This window comes from Penicillium verhagenii, assembly GCF_028828195.1.
Source record: "Penicillium verhagenii strain IBT 33310 chromosome Unknown utg000011l_segment0_segment0, whole genome shotgun sequence".
Lineage (NCBI taxonomy): Eukaryota > Fungi > Ascomycota > Eurotiomycetes > Eurotiales > Aspergillaceae > Penicillium > Penicillium verhagenii.
Genome location: NW_026643175.1, coordinates 750,459 through 769,108, shown reverse-complemented (window position 1 = coordinate 769,108; position 18,650 = coordinate 750,459). Strand labels below are relative to the sequence as shown.

General features: G+C 47.0%; 8 protein-coding genes across 8 annotated transcripts; 4 read left to right on the top strand and 4 right to left on the bottom strand.

The window, feature by feature from the left end:
- Positions 1–1,379: 1,379 nt before the first annotated feature.
- On the bottom strand, positions 1,380–2,951 carry N7466_010673 (ubiquitin-specific protease UBP14; the record flags this gene model as incomplete). The annotated part of the gene is made up of 2 exons (XM_057170062.1): positions 1,380–1,524; positions 1,579–2,951. The coding sequence occupies 2 exons, from the start codon at positions 2,949–2,951 to the stop codon at positions 1,380–1,382; spliced, it is 1,518 nt and encodes a 505-aa protein (XP_057016671.1).
- Positions 2,952–3,702: 751 nt separating this feature from the next.
- Positions 3,703–4,044, top strand: N7466_010672 (uncharacterized protein; the record flags this gene model as incomplete). The annotated part of the gene is made up of 2 exons (XM_057170061.1): positions 3,703–3,779; positions 3,879–4,044. The coding sequence occupies 2 exons, from the start codon at positions 3,703–3,705 to the stop codon at positions 4,042–4,044; spliced, it is 243 nt and encodes an 80-aa protein (XP_057016670.1).
- A 324-nt stretch (positions 4,045–4,368) lies between these two features.
- Positions 4,369–6,502, top strand: N7466_010671 (replication factor A subunit protein RFA1; the record flags this gene model as incomplete). The annotated part of the gene is made up of 6 exons (XM_057170060.1): positions 4,369–4,412; positions 4,482–4,633; positions 4,690–4,786; positions 4,848–5,391; positions 5,446–6,344; positions 6,409–6,502. 6 exons carry the CDS (start codon positions 4,369–4,371, stop codon positions 6,500–6,502), a joined length of 1,830 nt encoding a protein of 609 aa, XP_057016669.1.
- A 622-nt stretch (positions 6,503–7,124) lies between these two features.
- On the top strand, positions 7,125–8,688 carry dbp3 (RNA-dependent ATPase DBP3; the record flags this gene model as incomplete). The annotated part of the gene is made up of 2 exons (XM_057170059.1): positions 7,125–8,461; positions 8,532–8,688. The coding sequence occupies 2 exons, from the start codon at positions 7,125–7,127 to the stop codon at positions 8,686–8,688; spliced, it is 1,494 nt and encodes a 497-aa protein (XP_057016668.1).
- A 195-nt stretch (positions 8,689–8,883) lies between these two features.
- N7466_010669 (uncharacterized protein) lies at positions 8,884–10,188 on the bottom strand (the record flags this gene model as incomplete). Its single annotated transcript, XM_057170058.1, has 1 exon — positions 8,884–10,188. The coding sequence occupies one exon, from the start codon at positions 10,186–10,188 to the stop codon at positions 8,884–8,886; it is 1,305 nt and encodes a 434-aa protein (XP_057016667.1).
- Positions 10,189–11,171: 983 nt separating this feature from the next.
- On the bottom strand, positions 11,172–12,336 carry N7466_010668 (OST3/OST6 family protein; the record flags this gene model as incomplete). Its single annotated transcript, XM_057170057.1, has 4 exons — positions 11,172–11,353; positions 11,417–11,772; positions 11,850–11,926; positions 11,992–12,336. 4 exons carry the CDS (start codon positions 12,334–12,336, stop codon positions 11,172–11,174), a joined length of 960 nt encoding a protein of 319 aa, XP_057016666.1.
- Positions 12,337–12,573: 237 nt separating this feature from the next.
- Positions 12,574–14,224, top strand: N7466_010667 (uncharacterized protein; the record flags this gene model as incomplete). The annotated part of the gene is made up of 3 exons (XM_057170056.1): positions 12,574–12,606; positions 12,662–12,952; positions 13,016–14,224. The coding sequence occupies 3 exons, from the start codon at positions 12,574–12,576 to the stop codon at positions 14,222–14,224; spliced, it is 1,533 nt and encodes a 510-aa protein (XP_057016665.1).
- Positions 14,225–15,793: 1,569 nt separating this feature from the next.
- On the bottom strand, positions 15,794–18,260 carry N7466_010666 (putative autophagy ubiquitin-activating enzyme ApgG; the record flags this gene model as incomplete). Its single annotated transcript, XM_057170055.1, has 7 exons — positions 15,794–15,874; positions 15,939–16,301; positions 16,354–16,821; positions 16,887–17,031; positions 17,093–17,817; positions 17,906–18,014; positions 18,070–18,260. 7 exons carry the CDS (start codon positions 18,258–18,260, stop codon positions 15,794–15,796), a joined length of 2,082 nt encoding a protein of 693 aa, XP_057016664.1.
- Positions 18,261–18,650: the final 390 nt, after the last annotated feature.

Here is an 18,650-nt window from a genome sequence, read left to right as displayed (position 1 = left end):
AGAAACTATTGAAAACCTTCCGAAGAAACCTCTGAAGCGATTATTAAATGCCAGAATTATGGGGACATTCATGCATCGGAAGAGAGTCAAACTGGGGACACAACTGAACGAGAAGTGAGTATAATGGAAACGAAGTACAATTGAAAATGGGTCAGTTTTGACAGAACAACCTGTTAGTGAACCCTCACGACCGTTTTATTCATTCCCCCTAATTTCCTTTCAACCAATAGCAAGGATGCCGATGACCGAGGATGAACTACGAAACCATCCGTTTGCAACGAATTCGACCTCCTCAATCCCTGGCGGAAATGAGAGCCTAATCTTCAGGATAGGGCCTGAGTTCGAGCGCCAATCATGGAATGCTCCAATGAATAATCAATAATCAATCGAGACTGGAAGAGGAGATGGTGAATGCTTGGAGAGCACAAGCACAGACCTGGGTTGATCCAGCTCAAATGAATCAGTTACGGAATCATCCATTTATAACCATATCAGATACTTTACGGAAGGTCAAACGAAAATCTGATTGTGTTTCTACTGATTCACAGACCTGAGAAGGGACTTGAGAATCTCTAAGAGGGCTATCGGCCGCCGTATCCCCACACCAACTCCAAACCGAACACGGGTGATTGGTGGAAAAGATAAACGTCGCGTACAAGATGTTCGGCGGATGTGAGTCTGTTCATGAGTTTATGAATGCGGCTCAGAAAACGACAAAGCAATTATGACTCCCGGAAGCTTGTAAAAGTTTGTCTCCCCAGGAACGAGCAATACACGAAGTGAATGAGGCCGATCCTGCCCAAGTTCGAGAATTAATTTCCACCTTTGAGCAAGTACCTTCGGTTAGGAGGCAATTCGGTAAAGTATATACTACCGAAGGGGCGCACTCATGGCTAAACACTATACAATCCTCGATTCAGTAAAAGGAATGCTGCCTATGAAGCCCACCAGCTCTTCCCCCACATGTAGCATGAGGGGGCAGTTTAGATTAATCCCCTTACTAATCTTATAGATCCTTATTTACCCTGGTTTATATAGTGTTCGGAGGGGGAGTGGTGAATATACTAGTAGGTTCAATTCCCTGATGTGGCGCCGTGGGCGGTAATTTGTAAAGCACCCCTCTACCTGTGTTAGTTGAAGTTCTAAATAACATTTGAATGGAAATAAAAACAATTTTTCGCTATATAATCTATAGCCTGGCTAATCTAAACTAAGTTATACTTTAGCCATTTATATAAGCCTTTAAATCAATAGCCCCTACTGACATTGAAGCTGATATCTAATACTATAACCCTAATACCCCTATTAGAACTAGATATAGACATCTAATCCTTGATATCATACTAGTATGATAAACCATGAATTCAAGGAACATAAGTCTATAGCCGTGTAAAGAAGTACATATAAGCAGTCTTCTTCATCTGATCAAAGTCCTCGAACTTCACAACCTTTTCATCATTAAACATAACCCAGGAGAGGCCAGATTGACCTGGCAAAGCCTTGCGAATGACAGCCACGTAATGCCTTCTGTAGTTAGCAGTGTATTCGTTTTGAGATCTGGCCACGAACATCACTCACCCTGCATGGACCGATGTGCCTTTGTGACAAACGATGGATTGTAGTTGATACCGGGCGGGCAACCCATCGAAGCCAGTGGAATCTTGTTGAGTTCCTATGCCTTCATTCTCACCGTTACCATCTTCCAAATCCTCATCAGGGTGGCTGAAAACCCAATCCAGAGCTCGGTTCACATCCCCATCAGTGGCAGATAATGCCCGTCGAGCTCTGGCAGCCTCGATCCCCATATCCCCCAACTGAGCGACCTTTGCCTCATCCTGCTCAGTATCTCTCAACCCGGTGACAGCACTGTTTAAGATCAAGGGTTCATCGATTTCTGGGTCTTCCATATGAGCAAATAGCCAGTTCGTGGCGGCTTCGGGGTCAGAATTTCCAGTGGCATGAAGTGCCTTTTCACATCTCACAGTTGGAAAACCCATGCTCAAGAGTTGGTTCATGGCATCCGTATTGGGCTTAAAAGCCACGGCTTCATCAAACTCTGGCAAGACCTCCTCATTCACGTCATGTTTGACAGCCAAGTAGGGTCCAAAATCGACAGGCCCATCACCAACAATCACCGGAATGTCTAATTTGGTAGGGACCCAGTTGACAAGTCCAAAGCGGCGAGCATTGACAGCTAAATCCCGTGGCAAGCTTTTGAAGGACAGACGCTTCGAGAACCCATCATCGCTTTGGCAGGCAGGACAGCTGAGTTCGACGACTTCCTCTGCAGTGAATATGTCTAAGCATTCTGATAGAGTCACGGCTTCGAAGCAATCGACTTGATCCGGGATATGGCGAGCAGGTACAGCAACAGATATGTTATCTTGTTCATCGACCTTATAACGGACCTTCTTACAGCTCAAGCACTGGAGGCGTTGTTCCACCTCGAATCGAAAGCTCTTGACTGGGTTCGGTTGCCCATTGGAACGATTTGAAAGACTCACACATTTGAACACGTGCAAAAGAAATTCAAACGCATCCTGCTGCCTCATGGTTGCGAATTCTTCGTGGCCTTGTCCGATGAGATATTTGAACATGGCTGGAGCCAGTCCTTTTTGATGTGAAAGGTCTTGTGTATTTTGAGCTGTGCCAAAGCGCGAACCGGGTTGAGAGTAACGACCTGATAAAACACCATCTGCTAGCTTTCTCAGCTGGGTTTCAAGGTCCTGCGCAGGTGCTTGGCACAGCGGTGGCTCCTCAGTTGGGCAGAAATAACGAGATTGGAAAGCAGCCGTAGAGAAGATACATTGCATAATACTGGAAAGGTAGCAGCTGTTTCCGAGGTTGGCGAGGCCAGTGAAGCCAGGTCCGAAGACCGGAGTCAGTTCACGGCCATCCTCAGTGGTCATGGAAAACTCCCATTGGAGATTGTGCTCAACTTGCATCTCCATTAAGCTTTTCTCGGTTTTTTCACGCCCAGCCAAGAAGATACCCCAATGCGCGAGGTGATTTGCAAGTTCTGGATCTATCCGTTCCTCATTGCATGCATAGCAATAGACATCTGCGGAGCCCTCTGCGGTTATGGAACCCAGTTTAACTGCCACGGCATGTGTTGAAGCGTCTGCGTGGGCGAGAGCATGGGAATTACCCTTTATGCCACCAAATTGACTTCGTCCACATCCTATGTTCCCACATTGCAGGCAAATCCAAAGATTTTCCTTTAAATCGCACGTAGAACATTTGCTTAGATCTAAAAGAGAATAAGCATCACAGGAACTTGAATAGCGCGAGGCAAATAATTACCCATTGATTCTTTATCGTCAATCTTTTCCTGAGCAAGACATAAAGTGTGCTCACAAGGAACGAATTCCTGTTCCCATGCTTTGACCTCCTCTCTTTTCGAAAAAGTCATTGCACTCATCACTCCGTCGATCACAGCTGGCAGGTTTCCAATCGTTTTATCGACATCGTAATTCGCGCACGAATAGCATGTCACCGATGTCACGATATTATATCGGTCATCGTCCGTCTCGGCGGTAATTGCCAGCTTTGAAATCTTCGGCGGGGGCTCATCCCTCTAAAGCCTGTGAGAAGAAGTTCTGACGTCATTTTTGGATAGCTTAAGCTTACCTGAACTTGCTTCGGTGTTCTGCGAATATTCAAGACCAGTGAATGATCAAAACGTTGGTAGTGTAGCAATGCATGATCTCTGTCCCCGGTGCAACCACCATTGAAGCAGTGAAGGCATACGTTAAGACCCGAGGGATTGTCCTTTCAAGGTAAGTCAATTAGTAGTAGGAATCGAAGTGACCATGGAGATAAATGAAGAAAACATACAATGGAGTCAAAACACTGCGTGCAATCCTCCCTGTACACAGCCTGAGACGTCCCAGGTGGTCGAAGGTCTATTATGATCAGCCTATCACTCTTGTTCAAGGCGAACTATTCTCTCACCAACCTAAAGCACCTGAATGGGAACAGGCCATTTTCCCCTTGAAGATCAAGATGACCTTCCAAGATAAAGAAGGCGAGAATATGGGTTGAAGAAGGATTGACAAGAACTAGAGAAGGACAAGTGATCAGAGGGAAAGGGAAAGGGAAAGAGAGAACATTGTAAATCACCCAAAAGCGGGACGAGGCAGGAGCGTCTTCGACGTGGGGCAATATTCAAGAGGCGCGGAGAGATTATATAATATTTATGGCCTGAGGCGCATAAGACTATCTTACCGCCCTGAAGAGTCCACTTTACGCGTTATTTCCAAGTTCCCGCTTTACGCGTCGCGGGCGCTCTTCATCGTAATCTGTTTTTCCTACCCTGTCCATTCCCTCTGCTTTGATATTTGACCGCGCCTTCCAAAGATAGCCACCATGGATTCAGATGCAGCTTCTATGATCACTGTTGGTGCTCTCAGGTAAGTTCATGACCGGAGGAAGATTTGTTCTATGCATGAATGCAGCAAGATCCTAATACTATGTCAAAGTGCCATTTTTGACGACAGCAAGGATCAAGTCCGAGAGCCGATTGTCCAATGTGTCCAAGTGAAACCTTTACCACCACAGCCAGGTCACCAAGAGCGTTATCGAGCCGTGTTCAGCGATGTTGCAAACTATGTGCAAACCATGCTTGCCACCCGTATGTTTTTTTTTCTTGCTCAATCATTCGCATTCAAGCTATGGTGTTGACGAAAGCAGCAGAGGCCAACCATGTCGTGACAAATGGATCTTTGCGGAAAGGGTGCTTTGTCCGACTCAAGTCATTCCAGGCCAATTCTGTGAAGGGTAAAAAGTAAGTGCCCCCAAAATGGTAAACGACATATGTTCATCCATATGTATTAACTACTTCATAGGATCCTCATCGTCTTGGATCTCGAAGTTCTGCAAGAACTAGGCGAGGCAGAGAAGATTGGCGAACCAAAGCCTTTGGAGGTGAAGGGTGAAGAGGAAGAGGAGAAGACTCAACCCACTACCATTTCTAGTAATGGGTTCTATGGCTCCAAGCTTCAAGGTGGTCCACCGAAACAGCCCCCCCAGGTACCATCTATGCGAGGACCCTCATCGTCTGCCCATGCCACCATTTACCCAATAGAGGCCATATCGCCTTACTCGAACAAATGGACCATCAAAGCCCGCTGCACAAGCAAGTCCAGCATCAAAACATGGCATAATAAGAATGGCGAGGGCAAACTTTTCAGTGTGAACCTCCTGGATGATAGCGGTGAAATCCGTGCAACCGGTTTTCAGGAACAGTGTGAAATGCTTTATGACCTCTTCCAGGAAGGCAGTGTCTATTACATCTCGAGCCCCTGCCGTGTCCAGATTGCCAAGAAACAATTCAGTAACCTCAACAATGATTATGAGCTGACGTTTGAACGTGACACTTTGGTCGAGAAGGTAGGACCCCTGAAATCTTCCTAAAAAAACATCGTGGCTTACGGTAGAAACCAGGCTGAGGACCAAAATGATGTGCCCCAAATTCGATTCAACTTTACCACCATTGGAGATCTCCAATCCGTGGAGAAGGACACGACTACTGATGTGATTGGCATCCTCAAAGAAGTCGCCGAGACGTCTCAGATCGTTTCCAAGGGGACAGGCAAGCCATATGACAAAAGGGAACTCAGCCTGGTCGATAATACTGGCTTCTCAGTTCGTTTGACTATCTGGGGTGCCTCTGCCGTCAATTTCAATGTGGCTCTAGAGTCTGTTGTAGCATTCAAAGGAGTGAAAGTTTCTGACTTTGGAGGTCGGAGTCTGAGCTTGCTCAGCTCTGGCTCGATGGCTGTCGACCCCGATATTGGAGAAGCTCACCGGCTAAAGGGCTGGTATGATGCACAGGGTCGAACTGAGTTATTCACTTCTCATGCATCTCTCTCCAATGCAACTAACACTAACATGAAGTCTGACCAATTCAAGACTGTTACACAAGTTCGGGAGGAACAGTTGGGTATGTCAGACCAGGTAGATTACTTTTCGTTGAAGGCCACTGTTCTCTACATCAGACAAGACTCGACTTGGTGCTACCCAGCTTGTCTTTCGGAAGGATGCAACAAGAAAGTGACTGAGCTGGAGCCGGGTCAGTGGAGCTGCGAAATGTGCGGCAAGACTCACCCCAAAGCAGAATATCGCTACATCATGCCCGTCAGTGTGAGCGACCACACTGGTCAGCTTTGGCTCAGTTGCTTTGATGACACCGGCCGTCTGCTCATGGGAATATCGGCTGATAACCTGATGCAACTTCATGAAGATGATCCCACGGCATGCAGCGAGGTATTCCAGGCAGCCAATTGCCAGACTTGGAACTTCCGATGTCGAGCTAAGATTGACACCTATGGTGATCAACAACGGTAAGTACATCATCTTATGCTCCTATGTATTTTCAAATCACCTTAGCTGACACGTCTCACACAGGGTTCGATACCAGGTGTCATCTGCGAAGGCTATCAACTATTCTGAAGAAGCTTCTCGCCTGGCCGAGATCATCAATTCTTACAATATCAACTAGTTGTCAAGCAAGATGCTGCCAGGGGCTTGCGCCTACCTTTCTTCTGCCTTCCCGACTTTGTCAATCCTTCTGACATCCTGCTTATTGCGTTCCATGATTACGAATGAGCCGGAATGACTATTACATTTATCGCGCCTTATCCAAAGATAGCTAGAGTTTCTGTAACAATGAATAACCACAAAAATTTCAATTATTATGTCTACTATATAACACTTCCACACTGAGATATATAGATAGTTGTCGCCTTAGATATGTTGTATATATGGGAACCCAGCTTAATGAATTGATTGATAGTGTATTTGATCAACTTTGTTGGCAAGAAATTCAGAATCTCGTGAGATGGTATGAAACATGAAATCATAAGTAATTCGGAATTTCGTTGAGGGAAAACATGGGCAAGCGGTGAGTGATTTTTTCACGGGCAGAAACTTGGGAAAAACCCTGTCCGCCTATCCATTTTTTTTTTTTTTTTTTTTAAGATTCTATTTCTCTATCGTGATTTTCTGGGTACCCAGTTTGAAGACTGACAAGACCAAGACTTATATCAGTCTTGTTTACATTAATTGTCTATCTGAAGGCAGTGTTATTTCTGAATTACTGATTTCAATCAACGCCAGGCGCAATGGGAAAACGCAGCCACGAGTCAACGGAGCTGCAGCCGAAGAAAAAATCCAAGGCGGATAAGCAATCCAAGGAGAAAAAGGCTGTCGAGGAGACCGGAACTTCGGATTCCAGCAACACAAGCTATACTCAAGCTTCCGCTCTCAGTGATCTTCCACAGTCGCAGATTGATCAGTACCTCCAGGACAACATCATTAAGACCACCGATGCCTCTGCCGACGGCCCTAGCCTTCGCCCCATACTTCAATTTGAATATCTCCCTCCCTGTGAAGGCGAGCTGTACAAATCATTGAAGTCATTCTCTGCCCCGACTTCTATTCAGGCCGCTACCTGGCCATTGTTGTTTTCCAACCGTGATGTGATTGGTATTGCAGAAACCGGCAGTGGCAAGACTTTGGCATTTGGCCTGCCCTGCCTTAAAAAAATGATCGACTCCAAACGCAGCAAGAAGCCATGCCATCCCACCGCAGTTATCATTTCCCCCACGCGCGAGCTCGCGATGCAGATTCATGATCAGCTTGTCAAATTTGCCGCGGTGGCGAAGGTTGGTGTAACGTGTATTTTTGGAGGTGTGGGAAAGGATGAGCAACGTGAAGCCCTGAAGACGGCTGCCATTGTGGTTGCCACACCCGGTCGTTTAAAGGATCTACAGAATGATGGATCCGTTAACCTTGGGAAAGTCAAGTATCTTGTTTTGGATGAGGCTGATCGCATGCTGGATAAAGGATTTGAGCAAGATATCAAGGAAATTATCCAACCCATGCCAGTCTCCAGAAGGCAAACAGTTATGTTCACGGCAACCTGGCCGCGATCGGTCCGCGATTTGGCTGCTACTTTTATGAGCTCTCCCGTCACTGTGACTATCGGTGGCGATCCTTCCGCTGACCCCCGTGCGAACACGAGGATCAAGCAGGTTGTTGAGGTTCTAGACGGGCGGGATAAGGAGAACCGACTCATTCAACTCCTCGCTCGCTCTCAGAGAGGATCCTCGAACCCCGAGAAGGTTCTGGTATTTTGCCTTTACAAGAAAGAAGCAATGCGGGTTGAAAGACTCATCAGCTCCAAGGGCTTCAAGGTTGCCGGTATCCATGGTGATCTGAACCAGTCTGATCGTTTCCGAAACCTAGAGGCCTTCAAAAGTGGCACTGCTACTGTTTTGGTTGCAACCGATGTCGCAGCGCGAGGTCTGGATATCCCTGCCGTGAAGTTGGTGATCAACGTCACATTCCCCCTCACCGTAGAAGACTACGTACACCGTATTGGGCGAACTGGGCGAGCCGGTGCTGAGGGTCATGCCATCACCATGTTTACTGAACAGGACAAGGCTCTTTCGGGCGGGTGAGTGATATATTGATGCCTTTTACATTTGACTTATGTTGTTCCAGCCCATGCTAACGAATTGAACCAGATTGATCAATGTGCTCAAAGCTGCCAAGCAAGAAGTCCCAGAGTCATTGTTGAAATTCGGCACTACTGTCAAGAAGAAGCAGCATGGTGCATATGGCGCATTCTTCAAGGATGTTGACACCGATCAAAAGGCGACCAAGATTACATTTGACGATTGATTTTTTACTTTGTTTCTGTTTCTGTTTCTGTTTCTGTTTCTGTATAGACCATCATTCACTTTTAGAGCCTTTCGCGCTTCTAGAGACTCCAATTTGACGCAAGCGTGTCACTTGTCCTATCAAGAATCGTCTCTCCACATATAGACTTGCTTCTCATCAGATATTGTCCCAGTATGAGCATCGAAACGGGGTGACTTACATTGATAAAGTACAGAAGCAACTGAATGCAACGGCTGGAATCATATCCAGGTCTGGGCGCGATAGTCTCTGTGTGACCATGATAGTCGTGGCAAGCACTCCTATGACATAACTCATAGGTTGGATTCTCACTTCCGTGATGCTTAGTGCGTCTCCATGTCGGCGAAGATATAATCGAATGAATGCATAGCTCCATAGGGTACGAACCACCATGTTCACAATGTTGGCGAGTACCAGCCCGTAGCCCCCCATCGACCAAATCTCCAAGAATAGATAAGCAGCAAGAGCGTAGCATGCAGAAAATGCACCCATCCAAGCAGTTTGCCTTCGGATCTCTGCTGGGTTGGCTGCGGACGACACAAAAGCCTCGGTGATGCCGTTGAAGGCAAGGAACGGGATATAGTAGCAATATAGTGACAGCATGTCACCGACTGCTGGTGATGCCCACTGGCGACCTCCCAGAATGCGAAGCATTTGTGGCACCATAATGGGGCCCAAAGGAAAAATGAGTGTTGAAAGAAGCTGGTAAGCTCGAAGAAGATCTGTTAGATGGCTCTTCGCAATGCGAACCTGGACTGTGTTTGTCCTTCCACTCTCATCGGGACTCAAAAGTGTCGAGAATAGGTTTCGACTACTTTCTTCGAGGGGCTGGAAAATAATCCGTGCAATGAGGCCACCATAGTTTGATGCCAGAGAGTAAATTCCTTGGTCCTCCAAACTTGACATGGCGGCGAGCATCATAGAATCTCCTTGGGTGAGAACATGTTTCACAAGAGACTGGAAAAAGACACTAGCAGCAAGGGATGTCAATCGCAGAGAGAAAAGACCCATCATGTACCCATTTCCATCACTATGCTCTTTTATGCGGGCAGGAAGGAAGGAAAAACTTCGCTCATGTGCACGAGGGAGCAAGGATAAGCAGTACCCGCAGATGAGAGCCAAGGAATAGCTTAAGTGGCCAAGTGCAAAAGGCAGAATGCCAGCCTGTCGACCAGTTTGGGAAGCATAAAGAAAAGTTGAACATGTCGCAAGGCTTCTAATGAATGCCGCGGGCATTTCGACTGCAGCTCGTTTCTCGTACCACATATGTTGCTGAACTATCGCAAAAAATGGCTCAACGCTCAGTTCCAGGAGCGCAGCTACTCCCGTGATAGTGACACTGATCTCAAAAAAGGGGACTTCAAGTGCTTTCCCTGGCGCGAAATGTTGGTAGAGCATTGCAAGCAAAACCGTAGAAGGAACTCCGAGGACAAGGCTCAGATAAGACACATTTACGACCGACTGAGATGCTGTCGATTGCATTGCTAGAGAGGATCCGCTCGTTTTTGAGAGGCCTGTGGAAATTGGCTGTCTTTGAATGGCCATTCGTATACTTTCTCTGGAAAAATACAGAATTGTGACTTGGTAGAGCTCGAGTTGAGCGGCGACCCCTAGTACCATGGGGGATAACGTGCGTAAAACCAGTTGGTTTGAGGCAAAAGTGAAGATCCGAGATGTCAATTGAATGAGGATCAAGAATGATGTACCCGTTGCAGAATGTGCTAGCATACTGCCCTCATGGGCTTCGCTAGGTTCTTGCATTTTGCATCCACGGCGTGAACTGGCCGACGTGGCTTGAGGAACCTCGTATGTCGCAAGGCAACGTGTCGGAAACACTTTTCCCAGGGGGAAACACAGATATACCAGATACAAAAGGGTAAAACTATTTACCAATCTCGGGAGAGGGGCGTCTGGAAACCAAGTGATTGTACACTCCTATGTCAACCTAATCTCTGGTTGTACACCAAGAGTAGAGGCGTTGTCGCTTACGTAACTATTCCTGATAACCTTCAAATGTTGGTCCTTGGAACTGTAGTTGGATATTTGATATTTCATGTCCAATGGAGTATGTAGATTCAAGGATATCAAAGTTCACTTTTACACCTGGTCCAAATAACCGATCCCACATTGATATATTACAAGTCGCGCCTTGAATGTTTGTGTATAGTACTGTATGTGAATACATCCCAAAAAGAAATATGTAGTATACCAGTGAGTAATAGAAAAGTGGGGAGTTTCTTGAAAGAAACAATCATACGCTGCTCATTGATCTACAAGTGTACAAGGAAATACAATGTGTCGCCGGCGACAATGCGGTTGGGAACCAAGAGCAGCCAAACTCGTCCCATACGACGGAAAGCCCACACGCGCCAAGTGAAGTTTCATGGCTACAGAAACCCAAGATGAGGGATAAACCAAGAGAAGCATCAAGAACAGGAAACCCCTGATGCGACAAGATAGTAAGCCTAGAACGGAGGAAGGTAAAAGGGATAACCTCCGTTCTTGGTCTTGAACACACTGAGGAGAAGACTGTATGTCCCAAAGAGAATGCCTCCCCAGATCAACACGGCCAATTGCTGGCCCTTAACATCCTCCATTCGGGGCACCTTCAGCGCAAGCGCAATGGTCGCAAACGAGAGAATAGCATCTACACAGGTCGTCAGCTTTAGAACCAAGGACATACGCTCGAGTCATTCAAGGTATGACTTACAGATAGCAGCCACAATCTGGGTCTCCATGCCAAATTGATTTTGAAAGCCTCCAGCAAAATAGCTGATTCCACCCCGGCCATCACCGGCAACATAGGGTACCTTCCGAATGTGATTGAACATCTGACCACTGGTGAACAGAAGAACGGCAATCAGACTGACAGCGGCCCAGAGATTCCGGTTCTGAATAATGGGCAGTATATATGGGTAGATCACCGTAAGCAAAGTGACAGCGCCCATCAGAATGGTAATGCCAGAGACAATACGCATATAGTTGACAGGTCGAACCAAGGCAGGCTTAGGTCCATCAGGCAGGTGACGACCGATCCATGCGTAGAGTTGGTCGGCGGAGATCGGGCTAACGTTTTTTAAATAAATGTCAGAAGAATATTGAGAACCTAGTGCGAAGACTTACCCTGTGAAGTCAAATCTCACCGGCTCTGCTTCCACTTTGGCAAAAGGTCCAACCGTGGGGGAAAGAGGAGAAGAACCGGTGCAGTCTGAAGCATGTACTATTTCCATAGCTGTCAGCTTCAACTACCATCAGATAATTTGAACACTTGAAGACCAGTCATACCTTTTGGAAAACAGTTTTCCCCTGGTCGAAATCCAGAGTACCGAAAACTACCTTCAATCCATCAAGCTTGGAGCCTTTGTTCCAGCTCCGAGAGATAAGATCCCATTCCGCATCAAATTCCCGACACATCAGACAGCCGTAGCGTGCATCCATAGCCGTCAGAATGACGGCAGCATAGTAATCGCGGGGAGCTGTTGTCAGATCCTCGAACGAGGAGGTATCCAAATCAACGGGCCCAGAACGAGAGAGTGAGTTGTATTTTTGGAACTTATCGGGGGTAGACTTTGCGGCAAAGACGCCGGAAAGCACCGAGAAAAACAAAAAGATGATTGTCCAAGGCTTCATTTTGGCATTGATGCTGGGTTGCAAATTCACCGTCCAGGCATTGGTAGGAAGTATGGCAGACTAGTTATTCAACAGCGCCGAGGTGAAAGGTGGCCCCATTACGTAAGGCGGCCCCGCCCAAAATTCCACGCGTCAGTGGACCGCGTTGAGATCTAAAACATTAGTATTCAACATTACGACATTGTTGTTGATTCGTTCTCCTTCCCCTTCCCCCTCCTCTCCTAGAGATCTTCCACCATGGCAGTATCCGTGGAAGCATCGTCCTTGGATGTATGTAGATCCTATAATTCTTCTTGGGACCTTACCCCTTGGCTAACAATTCTAGTGTGAGTTGTGTATCAAAACACTCCGCCTTGAGCAAGAATATGAAAGAGCTCTCGCAAACTCGGCACATCTTCTTGATGGGGAGAGGGATCGCGTGAGGCGAATGGAGCACTTGTTGCTTCAATTTGAAAGTGAAAGCCTACGGCTACAGTTAGATCAAGCCAACATGCAGTTACGTGGATTTTCACATGCCGAGTCAGACACGCTCCTCCAGTTAGATGAAGCTTGCCAGGAAATTGATCGCCTTAATCATGAAGTACAGGCCTCGTCCAGCAAAATTGAGAGGTTGAAGGTGAGCACTTGTCCCTCGCCAATCTTTGTATGGGTCAAGGGTCTTTGAACTAAACGAATCCAGGGCGACCTTTTAGCCTTGAACAATACTTCGATAAGCTACAATGCTCTTCTTTCCGAAAAATCACAGCTCACCCGAGATTTGTCAAACCTAAAGTTAGAGCTAGACCGGCTAAAGACTCAGAGCTCCTCTCACCAGGCATCCGTAGGAGAGAAACAGGAATTGGAGCGGCAGCTGAACTCCTTGGATGCTCAACTTGAGAATGAAAAGCTTTCCCACGAGCGCACCAGAGCCAAAAACTTGCAGCAAGTGTCAGAGATAAGCACGCTTGTAAAGAAAGTTGAAGAACTACAGGGCGAACTCACGAGGGAGCTGCGAGTGAAGCAACAATACGAACGAGACAACCGTCATCAAAACATGGAATGGGACAACCAGCGCGGCGTACTTGAAGGCAAGGTTGAAACACTGAGAAAGCAGCTTCGGTCGACAAAGGACAAGCTCCTGGAGACCCAGCACGATTTACAACAAAAACGCACTGCTGTTCGCAACCATGACAGAGAGAGCTCCGATCCCGGATCTCGAGCCATTCCTCTGCAGCGACCTGGCCCAAGTGCAGACTACCAGAACGGTGTCACCATTGCAACGCCCGGAGCTGTCCGTGTGCATGAAAAAATAAAAAAGCCGTCGGCATTGCCTGGCGAGAAATCGGCATTTTCGATTACTCCGTTCCTCAACCGAACAGGGGCTCACCGAGCTTCTCCGGCCAGCTCAGACTTGGATAACGAAGAAGTTAACCAGGCAATGACAGACAGCCATTCTCCAACCAGAGCCCGCATCACCCACGACCCAAGAGGTATTGACACATCCCTGGTTGATCGGTCGAGCTCAGCACGACGACCTGAGAATGAAGAAAGAGCAAGATCCAAACCACGACAGGGAAACTTGGCGAATGAATCGAAGAGATCTTTCAATCGAACGGACGAAAAGGTGCCTCTTAAGGAGGCGGATGAATATGAGGATCCCTCGACAGATCAAGGGCAGACAAAACTCAAAAAACGAAAGCTGGGGGGACAGCGAGATCGAACCCTCTTTGAGGAAGACGAAGAGGAGATCATTGAACGCAGAAAGCCAGGGCGCAAGCTCGGATTGGGTACAGGGCGGACGTCAGTGCTTGCAACTACACAAATTTCTGCTGCACCAGTGGGTGATAAGCCGTCAAGAGCCTTGGGATTCGGTGGATTTTCACCTCTGAAGCGAGACCGCAAACGATGAGATAGATTGAAGGCAAATTACCGAATCCAGCTTGCCCTTCAAATTATAATAACAGTCTTGCACAAATTTGAAGCAGAACTTTATGTCATGCCAGTAAGAATATCTACCATTAGTAAACATTGAGCTCCTTTCCGACAGACGTACATACTCATCCACGGCTGTGTTCTCATGTGTATACTGCTACTATCTGGTGGTATCTAGAACGGATTGTACCGATAACTACTACATTATAAGCTCTCCGCACAGCGCCTTGACTTATTTTCTGCCGGCAGAAACACACAGCGTCCGCAAAGGCCCAAGAGCATCTAGCGATCATACCTACACTCTTTCTATCTCTTTGACCGCACAAACATGTTAATTTCCCCCCCGGTCAGAGTCTCCCGGATCTTCCAAAGCGTCTGCAATGTTGGAGAGCTCGGGCAGGTTCGCCTATCATCCTCAAAGCGCTGGCAAGCTCGGCAGCACAGAGATCAATTCACCCGAGAAGCAGCCGTACAAGGCTTAAAAAGCCGAGCTGCCTTCAAGCTCTTACAGGTCCGATGAGTTTTATTCGTTACTTCATTGCTCCATTAATGGAGACTCTAACGTAGCTCTCTGTTCGAAGCATAGATTGACGAGAAATACCACATTTTCAAACGTGGTCAAACAGTCGTGGACTTGGTATTGCTACCATTGGACAATCCCTGGAGAACAACTGATGGAATAGCTAATCTTGAATTCTTCCAATAGGGATATGCCCCTGGCTCATGGTCACAGGTTTTTATTAAGTGTCTATCTCAATTGGGAACTCGCTGACGATGTTTCAGGTAGCTGTCAGCCGAACCCAGCCGAATGGTCGGGTTCTGGGTGTTGATATCATCCCAGCACAGCCCCCGAAAGGGGTTTCTACTATTCAAGGGAATTTTCTTGCTCCCGAGATTCAAGCGTACATACAGGAATTTCTACGCAGCCCCAGTAGAGGCAGGCCGCGGCAATTCCAACTAGGTGATACAGGCGTGAGCTCACTGGAGTCTGAAATGCCTATGCACCCCGGCGATTCACATGCCTCTGCAATTCAAGATGATAAGATTCTTCAAAGAACGGCGGATGTGGTTCTAAGCGATATGTGCGAACCCTGGCTCCAGACATCTGGTTTCTGGAAACGAAGTCTAAGTAATCCTTATAACAGGATGATGAACACCAGCGGAAATAACTTTAGAGACCATGCCGGCAGTATGGTATGTCTCCTGATCCTCACCTTAGTTCACAAGGAATGACTTCGCTAATTGGTCAAGGACCTTTGTCACGCTGCTTTGAATTTCAGCTCGGATGTCCTCAAGGCAGGAGGTCATTTTGTTTGTAAATTTTATCCAGGTGCAGAGGATAAAGAGCTAGAGAAGCAACTTAAGGATTTGTTTCAGAAAGTTCATCGGCTGAAACCCGAATCATCTCGCAGTGTGGGTTGTTCCTGAGTGCAGAACCTTGGTCCCATTGGCTAAATCCGCTAGTAGGAATCCAAAGAAACATTCTTTGTTGGTCTGGATCGCAGATCGTGAGCCGACTCACGATGCCATGTGATAAAATATTGCTCTACAGGTCCTCGGCCTTCTCATTCTCTTCAACTTCATCCCAGTCAATATCCGCCAGTGCCGCTTCGGCCCTTTCTTGAACCTGGTATTATGTCAGAACAAAGACAACATGGGTGATGAGACCACTGCCATTTGGGCTCTCCTACCTCTTTCAGGCCACTTAACTCCTCCACATATCCTGGCTGGTTCAAAGCCCGTCGCACAAAATCCCAACCTTGTTCCTGATACGCAGCTATCACCTTTTCGGAACAGGCACTACAACAGGGATAGCTCTTGCCAGTGACTACGATGTTTTCAAATGTTCCAAGGAACCCACGTATTTGATGGGGGACAAGTCCAAGAGGGTGATCCCCACGCTCATCACGTTGACTGAGGGGAGCTGGCGCAGAAACACCCTCTGGGTGTTGCAAGACTGAGACCAAAAGTTCAACCAGAAGTGCTGAGGCGATGGCGGCAACACCGGGGCGGGTGACTGTACATTGTTGATCGAGCGTTTGATCCTTGATAGACTATATAATGGTCAGCCATGCATCTATTAGATATTTGTGTTGCCGACTTTACATTCGCTGGCGCTACAACATCATTGCAGAAATAGCACCCAAGGTCTGCTGCTTTATCTCCTTCTCCGGAAATTCCATGACGCATTGCCACGAATGAATCAAATCCAAGCGCTGCATTCATCACGATTTTTCCTGCTGCCTTTCCCATGACTGTGGGCAACCAGCGTGACTCTCGAGTATCCATGAGAAGAAAAATAGCATCATGCTCATCAATAAGACCTCTAAGCGTCTCAAAGTCCCCTCGTGTCGCACTTTCATCGAGGATTGGATGACCGGCCATAGGCACAGTAATCTCATAGCCATTGGTATCTACCCCAGGATAGATCGCAGTCAGAGCTTGAGATGCTCGAGTAGCTTTCGGTGCCCCACCATTCAGGCAATCTGTGAAAGTAAACAGCGGCTGCCGAACGGGATTAGAGAATGAAACGCTGCCTTTGTCGACGAAAGTGATTTTTTTTACTCCCCAACCCTGGTATGGTGTCAGTGACCTCCTTAGTTGATCGTAGTTGTATTTTTTCTGTTTGTGTTTCTTACCAACAAATTTCGAGCAACATAGCTCCCTAGCGTACCAGCACCAAGCAGAAGACATTTCGTATGTTTGATCTTTTCTAGATTGAGCGTCGGGCTGATGCGCCATTTCATGAGTTTGAGATTGAGATCGACCGATTGGTCTGCCAGTCTTAAGTTTATAAAATTTAGCTTCCAGGCTTGCAGGGCTTTTTGCAGGGATTCTGTAATACCTAATGGGGTCCATATAATCCGTGAGACTGACAACACGGCCCGCTAGCTTCCCCGCTGGGTTGCGTTCCCAGCCAGTTATTTTTGGTAGCTGGGTCTCGGTTTGCGTCAGGTTCGTTGCGTCTGGAGCCGATCCCGGTTTCAATTCCAGTCGGATTACTACGCTTCTGGATTGATCACGCTTTGAATGCACGTCACGATATCGTAGGATTTGAACTTGATCAAGCCTCCACCGTTGCTTGATTAATACAAGTAGGTTTCGCAACATCCAACCCGGGGCAGTATCATAATTAGATGGATCTGCGAAGCATACATATCGATCCTTGAGTGCGGCACCAGTGAAAAACCCGTTCTCGTATTCGGACAAGCATGCAATCTGCCATTTGCTTTGCGTTAAGGAACCAGAGGATCTTCTTTGCTTCCGAGCCAAGAAAAATCCCCGTTGTCGGTCATCTGTACCATAGCTCCAGGTTTGAACAGCCTCCACAAGGGCCAAGTTGTCATCGGGTGATAAAATTTCTCCTTGGGATGCTGTGGTCATTTCGCTCCGATGGGAGTTGGGCTGGGGCAATGTGGATTCCATCCACGACGGATCGGAGTGGAGGGCAGGGAAGGCAAACCAGTAGTAGAACTTGTACTTCTTCAAGTCGGCAAAGGATAATATGGTAAACGACGAAAGCAAAGAGGGACAGGAGAATATAGTCCCGTCATTAATAGCGTCCCAGATCTAATAATTCTTGGTCAATATAGTAGTCGCGTTGGATTTATCTCACCAAAAAAAATAATTTAAGAATAAAAAGAAAGGAAATCCGTACCATTTTTCCAGTCTGGTGGATCATGCTAGCCTTGTCCAAATTGCGATATTCCTCGATTGTATTGACATTTTTGATCATGCCTTCTGCACGGTACAGCCCGGCGGGTGCTCTACTCGACAAAGATCAGCAAACAACCACCGATATCTTGAGGGAAGGGCTCTTACTCTGCGCCTGTAAGTGCATTCCCATTAATCTGCATTCGACAGGAAGCATTTGCGGAATCTGTAGAGCGAATCTCATACAGGCCTAGGACCGGGCGGGCAGAGTCGTCCAGTTTATCATGATTAATCTTGTGTGAGGCTAGAGCTGTGTAGAATGGCAGCTCAATATCAGAGACAAATGGTGTATACTGCATTTTGATCGCTGAGCATATCTTAGTTTCACAGTATCGATTGTTTTTAGGTGCGCTCTGAGAAGAACATTAAGACCAGGGTTGTGTTGTGATAGGGGAGTAGTATATCAGAGGGGAAAGTGGGGGTAGTGATAGAGGGTGACGTAATCGAGATATCAACACGCGAACCAAATCCTAATTCTGTGTCCGCGTGCCAAAAAAACACGCGTGATCGTCCATTTCTCTTTTGATTTTTGGTCCTTTTTTTTTCTTCTTTTTTGTACCTTTGTTTGTTACTGTGAAGCTTGACGCAGGAAGGAAAGGGTCGCTCGGAAGTCTAGGAAAGAGAAGTGAAGGGTCTCGTGGAATAAAGAAGAAAAGAGAAAAAAAGAAGACAGAAGAGAAGAAAGAAGA